Below are 9788 nucleotides of genomic sequence, written 5' to 3' on the forward strand. Positions count from 1 at the left end.
GTCATCTTTTAATCATGGTCAAGACAATACTGAATAAAGTTTTAAAAATAACCATTGCCCGGACAGTGGAATATACGTAATCAGGAATCTTATCTATAAGCGCTTGCCTGGCAAGTATTAAGTCAATAAATTTTTGAAACCTTACAAAAAAAAAAAAAAAAAAAGCAAACCAAAGGAAGAAAAAGAAATCTTGGGAATATTTTAGTCTTTAAAAAAAAAAAGGGCTGGCCAAATAGCTCAGTGGCCTAAAGCACCTACTTAGACAGGCACAAGGACCAGAATTTGATCCCGAGTGTGTCATGCCGGCCCCGCCCCCGGGGCACAATGAGCCAGTGACTGAGACTTGGTATAGTGATGCACGTCCGTAATCCCAGCACTTGGGAGGCTGAAAACAGGAGGATCAGAGTCCAATCTGTGCAGCTAGACCTTATAGTCCCTATACTAAAATACATTTAAAAAAAAAAAAAAAGGCTTGGGCCAGTGAGATAGCTCAGTGGTCTAAGCACCTGCAGGACAAGCACGAGGACCCAAGGTCAATCCCCAGGACCACATGGCATGCGGACCACATCCCAGCACTGGGGAGGCTGAGACAAGAGGATCACAGTGAGTCTGAGCTGCGTAGCAAGATCCGGTACCAGATAAATAAATAAATCTTAAAAAAAAAAAAAAAAAGTGATTTATAGGGCCAGAGATAAGGTCCTCAGTTCAATTCCTAGTACTAAAAGAAAAGAAAAAAAGCCTGTGACCCCTTGAAACCTCCTCCACCGAGAACAAGGACTATCTCCTATATGCCCAGGACTTCAGGGGCTTAGCACTAAGTTTCTGTCCTTGCAAATGCCCACTTCGAGAAAGCCTGCCAAGAGCCTGCCGTATCTTTACCCTCCTTTCTACAGATACCTCCGTCTGCACCCAGAGTCAGAGCGTGGGGACCATCTCAAGGTCTCCTTTTTTTTTACCTCGCCTTGCTTATAGCTGCTCAGATGGGAGGGAAGCAGTGAGAAGGGGGCATGAGACATGCCACCCCACCCCCAGCTCCTCTACAGCTCAAATGCTAAGTCCTAAGGACAGGAGATGCCAAGGCTTCCCACCACTGCCACTTGGAAATTCCCTTGTGAGGACACGGAACGCCCCCCCTCTCCGACTATGTAATCATTAGCTTTGCACTACAAGCCATCCCTTCCACATGGATCTTTCCTAAAGGTCTAAAAATTCCTTTAAACGGGTATTTGACACATCACACACAGAGAAATACAAACTCGTGCATCACGTCATTTTCTTTTAATCTTACTGGCTGAATTCTACAGCTTCCTGCAACCTTCCTGGCACAATGAACTCTGGGTAGTGGTTCTGCATCCTGGAAAGGCAGTGCTGTGAACTCTGGGCACAGAATCCAGCAGAGACAGGGAAGCGATGTCAGCTAAGTTGGATGAACTAGGCGCCAATTAACCTGCGCTATACCACACACAGGTGGCCCAACACCACCTTGAGCTGCTCTCCTCACAAGCAGAGCCTCCACAGTGTGGAACTGAGGCTGAGCCTCAGCCCCTCAGCCCCCTGAACTCACAGGGCAGGGGCCACACTCACAAGCAGGGAGAGGACGGCAGGCAGGAAGGGGGAGATGCACCCAGGGAAGCATCAGACACCACTTCTCTCTCACCCCCAAACCGGACGGTTTCCCATCTGTTTTTACCTTAATGGCTTTTGCGGTCTCCAGTGACTGCTCAGGAGGGATTCCCACCTCCCTCTCCCTTAGCAGCTGTTGAATGAAATACGTAATATCTCTACCTGCAATCGGGATGTGTTTGATGCAGCTTCCAATTACGTAACCTTCTGCCTGGGGAGGGAAGGAAGCCAAACAGCTGGTGAGTGACCCCGCAGTCCAGGCCCACCGTCTCACCTCAAGCCCCACCTGCTCCTGTGCAAGAGCTGCGTCCCAGGTCTGCAGGCCCAGAACTGGGCCTATGCGAGTGACTGCATGTGCAGTTCCCTAACGTTTAACAACTCAAAACTGCACCAACAGACTGACGCTCCATCAACACCCAACGCAGTGCTCTCATTAGAAATGTAGTGAGAAGGCAAGCCACTCACTCGGGACCCCTCCTGTGTCTCAGGAACCACTCCTATGCTACATTCCCCATTTCCTTTTTCCAAGAAATTTTCCTGTGTAATCTCCAAAAAAAAGAAATGCGGAGGGAGACCCCACGGCACAGGGTGGCTCGTTTCCAAAGGATGACACCATGCATAAGAACAGTAAATACAGTATTTCTTTTTTCTAACAAATAGGAAAAGCTTTATAAATTGCTAACCCAGCTATAAAACTACACATATATAAAAGCTAGCAGTCTGAAGTCCGCAGCCTGAGCCTGCATTCAAATCCTGCTCCAGGTCTGCTGGCTGAGCGCTCCCAGATCACGATCTTCACCCAGAGCATGGGGCAGGAAACACCCCCCAGTTATCTGCATGCAGATTCAACGAACACCCCTGTGCCGCACACGCGGCACTACCTCGTAGCACGCTCCACAGCACGTTCCATTTATCCTAACGAGAAACAGTCCGCAACGTGAGCTGGCGCTCTGCTCAGGATCTGTGGTTCTGCAGCGTGGGTGAGGGGCAGTGGTGCTGGAGATGTCAGACAGAGGCCCCTAGGGTGTCACACTGCCACACTCACAGTCTCTGACGCCTGAGCAACATGCAAGTAACATCTGGCTACACTGTACACACTGTGCTGTCCCCAGTTACACCACACAGAAGCCCCAAGTCACCTACTGGCAAGTCACCATCAAGCATGTCCAAGCTGTGCCCACAGGGACACAGCCAGCCTGCCCAGGCTGTGCTGAGTGAAGAGCTGTCATCTTGGGTCACACAGAAAATACAGATAATGGTTAACGTTCATAACTAACCAAATTTCTCTTTTTTAGGTTTTGATTTTAACACAGTATGTTCAACCACGGGCCCTGACTGGACATGCCTGTAAGCCTTTCCACTACAGGAGTTCTGACCTCAAAGGCATTAATCAAAGCAGTACAAAATTTGAAAAGCTTTCCTTCAAATTCCTGAATGCAATAAAACACTGACCGCCTTTTCAATCAATTAGAGCAAGTAGATTCTTTAACCCTAATTTGCATTGTTAAAAGGAGATAATACGTAGAACGTGCAGAAAGCATCCTTGTAAGGTCCAGAGCAAACTAAGTGCTCACCCTTACTGAGGGCCTGGCCCAGGAATGAGCAGATCAGAAATGTGAGCCGCCCTTCTACCGGATAATCAAGCGAGTCTCAAAAAACTAAATTTTAAATAATTCATCTACAATCCATTGGACCAAATGAATACTATAAAGGTCTCCTGAAACCTGAAACAGGAGTCAGTTCTCTAATATTTAAAAAAAATAAAACCAGAAAGTGATACTGTAGAGCATTCTGTATGTCAAAATGCAAACTACCTCCATGGCTCTGTAGAATACACTGATAATCCAACAGCAGGTTCTCTACAGCCTGAGCCAACCCCTTTCCACAGAGACGTCAACTGGGCACCCACCACACCGCTCCCCCTCAGCTTGGAAATAAACCAGGAAACGCAGCAGGGTTGAGGCCACACCCACCACGAATTAAGCAGAGGCTCAGGAAGCCCCAAGCACCCACCGACTGACGACTGCAGAAATCTGCTGCTACAATTTTAAAACTGCCAAAGTCACAGATACGGCCTCTTTGTACTTCTTCACACACCTGGTGATATGGGCTTGTGTCTAGATGAATCACAGATTCTCATGCACTCACAAGAGGGGCTTTGGTCAAAGCTGGCTGACCTAGGGTGTGTGACACTGGACCAATGATGTGGGAGACGAAAGCCCCACCCTAGGGGTGGGTGACACCAATCAACAGGCTTGCAGCCTGGATGGACTACAAAGGGATGAAAAGAAGGCAAGCTTGCTGCTGGGGCAGGTGCCACAGCTCCGTGCCCTCAGCTGGCCATGCCACGGACCATCTCTCTGCAATGCCCCTCTGCCAGGCTGTCAGGTTCAGACCTGCTCTGGACTGAGACTGCTGAGCTGTGAGCCAAAATAAATCTTTCTTCCTTTTTTTTTTTTTTTTTTTTTTGTGGAACCGGGGACTGAACTCATGCCCTTGGCACTTACCAGGCAAGCGCTTATTCTACTGAGCTGTCTCTCTGGCCCCTAATCTTTCCTCCTTTAACTTTGGGTGTTGGGTATTTTGTCTCAGCAATGAGAAAACTAACTCAGATACCTAAGTCTTTAAAACTCTTATTACCATCACTACATACCACTTTTTCAAATGGTATTTTTAATTACAAAAAACACTGGGATTTTTTTCTTTCTTCCCCTGCCTCAAAGCAGGCATGAAGTCTCAGAGTGAGACAGGAACTAGCACACCTACCACTGGGATAACGTGGGTGACTCCATCTCCACTGTCAATGACGATCCCAGTGAGTGTGCGCTCACCAACTTGTCGGGAGGTCCAGGAGGCTGCAAGCGCCAGCACTGCCTGGGGAAGAGACAGAAACACTGAGGTACAGGAAAGGCTCTCAGGAGCTGCTGCCTGCCTGAGCCTCCATCTCACTTCAAAATTTCAACAATTCCAACGTGGACATCAAACACACAAAGTTCATGTATTTACATTCTAAAAGTCAGGATTTCAATAAAAAAGAAATCAAAAGTTTTACAGAGTGGGCTGGGGAGATAGTTCAGCGGTCTAAGCACCTGCCTGGCAAGTGCAAGCACCCAGGTTCAATCCCCAGGACTGCATGCAGTGCCAGTCCCAGACCCCCAGGTGGGATGTGCTGGCATCAAAACCAGGCATGGTGGTGCATGCTTATAATCCCAGGACTGGGGAGGCTGCGATAGGAGGATCACCATGAGTCTAAACTGTGCAGCAAGACGCTGTACCAAATAAATAAATAAAAGATTAAAAAAAAATTTAAAGTTTTACAGAAAAAGACCAGTGAAAAACTCATGATAGGGCCAGCGAGATAGCTCAGCAGACTAAAGTGCCTGCTTTGGCAAGCACAGGGACCACGGTTCAGTCCCTGGTCCCACATGCCATGCTGGCCCCCGCCCCTGGGGCATGCTGAGCCAGTGACCAAGGCTGGGCCTTGTGGCTCATGCCCATAATCCCGGTACTGGGGAGGCTGAAAACAGGAGGATCACTACAAATCTGAGCTGTGTAGTGACACCCTGTACCAAATAAATAAATGAATAAAAAAAAAAAAAAACTCTTTATATAAAAGAACGTTTTGGTCTCTCTTCCTCTGATTTTGTATGGAGCCACAGCCTGGCTGTGGTAAAAAACTTCACAGAAACTTACACACAGCTGGGCCTCCTGCCAGGAAGTCTAACTGGCAGCTTTAGGACAGTAGTCCTTGACCCCGGTCCCCACCCTACGGCAGTCTTGCTGGCCAGGTAACATCTTGCAACGCCTGGTGCCACTTTTCACTGTTACACCTGCCAGCAGAGAGGAGGCTGGTGGTAGTCCAGTGGACGGAGGCCAGACTTGCTACTAAGCACCCATGCTGACAAGGGCACCAATAGGATTGGAAGTATCCAATCAAAGCACAGGGGCAGAAAAACACTGAGTTAAGAATCTGTACTTTTAAGAAAAAACAAGCTGGGGATGGTAGCCGACGCCTGTAAATCCAGCACTCAGGAGGCTGAGGCAGGAGCATTAGTGTGAGTTCAAAGCCAGCCTGGGCTACACAGTGAGCTTGAGACCAACCTGAACTACACAGGGAGACTCTGGCTAAAAAAAAATTCCAGGTAAGCACAGAATGCGCTGAGAGCCACCAGCTCAGTGTGCCGTGAGTGTTTCCTTACTCCATACAACGAAAGTACCTCAAGAGAAGACTATGGGGAAGGACACTTGTAAGGACGAGAACAGATCATTCAACACAAGGATTCTTGGCGCCGCACTGCACTAAGGCACTGTGAGTCAAGGAGGAAGCAACGCTGGGATCCCTCTTCCTCCTCTTATTAGGGTCAGGCGGGGGCGTTTCTGGAGACTGACCCCAGGCCCTAGCACTCACCTATCACAAAAACAACGTTGTTTTTACCTGAACTGCAATGTAGAGTCCTGGTACATTAAATGATTCAAACATAATTTCTGCAAGATATTCTCTATTTTCTGGTGTATTCAGGGGAGGCTCTGTCTGTAAGAAAGAGTTGTTATAATAGTTAGTGTTCACCCAAATTTCACGGAGTTACGTCAGGATTATAAAGAGCCTGACCAAAAAGCACAATAGCCAGCACATGATCCAACTCCCTAGCTTGACAGGCGCATTAAACTTACAGCGACTGACTAAAGAAACCGGCCAGCGGTCTTAAAAGCTTCGATGGCAAAACAAAGACTGCTGGGGAAGCTTCCGTTCCTGGGCCCCACCCGACAGGACCCAGTCACAGGAGAGACCCTGTCTCGGGCTGCAGCAGAACCGACCACTGTGCACCTCTTAGGTCCTGCCTAGCAGCCTGAGGAAAGGACCAAAGAGTGTCACCTACCTGAGAAGAGACAAACAGCTCAGCACCTGTAAGCACACCGCAGGGGAGGCAACGCTGAGCACACAGGAAGTACTCCACATCGGCTCTCCCTGCCAGCACCACAGCTTGTGGCAGAATAACATACAGAAATTCAAGATTCACAATGTTGCTTCTCACCTTACCTAGAAACACAGGCACCGCATGATGCACTGATTTCTTACACAAAGCGCTTAAACTGAGTAGCAAGAAGACTTACAAAGGAGTGAAAAGTACAGTGCAGTCTGGAAACACTTTCTGCCCACCCAAGGCTGCCTATCTGACCCGAAGCAAAGAAGCAAAACGTGGAGAAGACGCCCCGGCAGAAGCGGGGTCACCTGGCTCCTGCACGCCTGAGTTTAGTTCAGGGTCAAACAATGACGGACAAATCCCAGGGGAATACTAAACACCAGTGTCAAAGGTACACACATGTACAAGGTCCAAACAATGACAAAAAATTGAAAACTAGGTAAGAATCGTGGTGCAAACACAATAAACAAAAGTCTCCTGCCCTAATCACTTGAAAGAATTCACAGAGTGAACATGTGGTATCTGTACCCAAGGGAGTCCTATCCAGTCTTCAAAGGGACATCGACTTGTGCAAAGAGGCAGAGAGAACAGCAAAGAAATAGCTTCTCCACCGCTGCTGTCCACCCTGGAATGGAGCAACCTGAAGAGGAGGGAGGCGAGGACCCCAGGCAAGAACTGAAGGCCACAGGGACAGCAAAGGCAGACTGCAACGAAGAAAACAGGGCTGGGGCTGGGGCTGGGGCTGGGGCTGGGGCTGGGGGTGGGGCTGGGGCGGGGGCTGGAGCTGGGGCTGGGGCCGGGGCCGGGGCCGGGGCCGGAGCTGGCACTTTCCCCTGAGCCCTGACTCATGGCCCAAACCTGCAAATGCAGTGACTACCAGCAACCACAGAGCCTCTGTGGAGAACCACACCAGGGGATCACAGCAGTACACGCAAAAGACTCAGACGAACTCATGCCAGGGCAACAGGCCCACGCCCACCCTAAGGAGCAGCCAGCTGAACCTGGAACTCAGATCACCTGTTTGCTCCAGCTAGCAGCGCCAGGCATTGGCGCCAGGTGCAACTGAGTTCAGATCAGTGAGAAGTCAAGGAGCCGAGTTCACACTAGCAGTAGGAACTGGAGGACTTCAGGCTGCACAACGTGAGTTCCAGCCTCATGGGCAGAAACCAGCCTGAACTTCAGCAGAATCAAAGATGCAGGCTTGCTGGGATTATCCACTACCCCACCATACATCTATGGTGGGCTTGATGGAATCAACGCAGACCCAGACTCTGTCTACACAATTTGTCTACCAGTGACAGCAGAGACACACCTAGAAGTATGTGCTCTTTTTCTTCTATTCTTGTTACTGATTTTTTCCATTTTTCTTGATTGTTCTTTTTTCTCTATGAGTATGAACAGTTTTTCTGATTGTTTTTTAATATACACTTTTTAACATATTTGGTACAGGGTCTCACTACGCAGCTCGGACTCATGTGCTCCTACTGTTCTCAGCTTCCCCAGAGCTGGCACCACCAGGCGTACACCACCATGCCTTGTCCCACCAGCTCAGTGGGTCTGAGGGTGGGGCGGGGCCAGTGCGGCATGTGGGGCCAGGGATTTTCTTTATTGTTGGTTTGTTTTTATTTCATCCTTTTCTTTCCCTCCTGTCTTCTTCACCAGTTTCCCAAAGTTTGTATGATCTTCCTTTTTCCAGCCTCACTCCTTAAACTTATCCTCTTCTTCTATTTCTCTATTTTTCTCCCAATCCCTTATAAATTTTCTCCCCCGAGGGCAAAATTGCCATGTTGAGGGATTATGCACTCTATGATTTTCTGGTTTTACATTTTGTCATATGACTACAAATATAGTTCATACAGTTAAAGGTGCCAAACTCAGTCTAGTCTAGGCTATAGCTGATGCTACTGTTACTGCTGAATTTACTACTTTAGCCAAGGTGACATGATTGCTTTAATCAGCGATTTCTCCTGGTGCACTATCACCCACTCAGAGGGCCCAAGATAGATTTCTGAGGGTGAGGTCCCAAAGTTAAAGAGCACATGTGTACAAGACATCAACAACAGGGGCCAGCAAGACGGCTCCATGGACTAAAGCACCTGCTTAGGCAAGCTTAGGCAAGCACAGGGACTGCAGTTCAATCCCCAGCACACATGCCACGCCTGACCCAACCCCAGGGCAGGCTGAGCCAACCACAAAAAAAAAAAAAAGACAACAACAACAGCAGGCAGCATGGAGACAGCAGAGCAGAGAGCTAGGGCTGCGTGTCTTTTCTTATACAGGTTTTTATTTCACGTTTACATGCTTACAGAGTGCTGTAACCAGCATATACATGTTTGCCTGTGCTAAGTCATGGTTACATAACTGTGTCCCACTGTGTGACTGCACTAGGTGCATGAGTCATGTCCTTAGGTGTCCTTAGATGTCCCCAAGTTTTGAAGCAGTCTGAGTGGTTCCCCACTTATACCAAGACTGTAAGGGTCATAAACAATACAGGCCACAGCCAAAGAACCAGGGGCTAAGACAAATAGGCAGCAGCAACTTCTTTATTTCTTTCTTTCTTTCTTTATTTTGTGTGTGTGTGTGTGTGTGTGTGTGGCCAGCTCAGCCCACCAGGGGGCGGGGCTGGCCGGCATGTGGTGCTGGGGATTGAACCGCGGTCTCTGTGCTTTGCTTAGCTTGTTCTAAGTAGGTGCTTCAGACCACTGAGCCATCTCACCAGCCCCATAGGCAGCAACTTCTTATCCCCAATAAATTGAAGCATTAGGCTCTTGCCACAGAATGAAGACCCGAACTCCAGCTACAGTTGGAAGACATCTCTGAGAAGTAGTCATTTCCTAAGGGTTCTCAACACTAGCGATAAAGCCACCTGCCATAAGAATCAAACCCAGAATTAAACTAAAACCAAAAAAAAGAAAATGAGAAGACACTTAAGTATGATGCATTCCTACATTTCAGCTCACCAAAGACAAACTCAAAGGGAAAAGAGGTAGAACCCAAAACCCATGTACCTGTAGTCTGAAATGGCAACAGCTGAAGGAACAAAACAGATGAATCAGACTCTAGGAAAAGAAAAAACTAACTTCTCAGGTAACTACAGAGATGGTGACCATAATTAAAGATGTGATCAGGGACTAAAGAGCAGACACAGATGAAAAACAAAGAGGAGTTAAGAAAATGATGGAAACCATGAACACCCAACATAGGCTAGAAATGGAATCCACAAAACAGATTCAAACAGATGTA

At 48.2% G+C, this 9788-nt stretch overlaps 1 protein-coding gene across 3 annotated transcripts in view; it reads right to left on the reverse strand.

Moving 5' to 3' along the window:
- The window catches only part of Actr3b (ARP3 actin related protein 3 homolog B), a 37231-nt gene extending 31065 nt beyond the window's left edge, over nt 1–6166 (reverse strand). The window contains exons 1-3 of one of the 3 annotated variants that reach the window (XM_004628972.3): nt 6059–6166; nt 4390–4497; nt 1691–1834 (exon numbers count right to left, since the gene is read on the reverse strand). In XM_004628972.3, the coding sequence (XP_004629029.1) occupies nt 1691–1834; nt 4390–4497; nt 6059–6103 (297 nt within the window). In that variant the 5' untranslated portion in view covers nt 6104–6166. Of the gene's footprint in view, nt 1–1690; nt 1835–2766; nt 4051–4389; nt 4498–6058 lie in introns of those variants that run through there. The other 2 variants (XM_023712891.1, XM_023712890.1) reach the window with 2 other exon arrangements.
- Between the last annotated feature and the right edge of the window lie 3622 nt (nt 6167–9788).

This window comes from Octodon degus, unplaced genomic scaffold (genome assembly GCF_000260255.1).
Source record: "Octodon degus isolate 3935 unplaced genomic scaffold, OctDeg1.0 scaffold00027, whole genome shotgun sequence".
Classification (NCBI taxonomy): Eukaryota; Metazoa; Chordata; class Mammalia; order Rodentia; family Octodontidae; genus Octodon; species Octodon degus.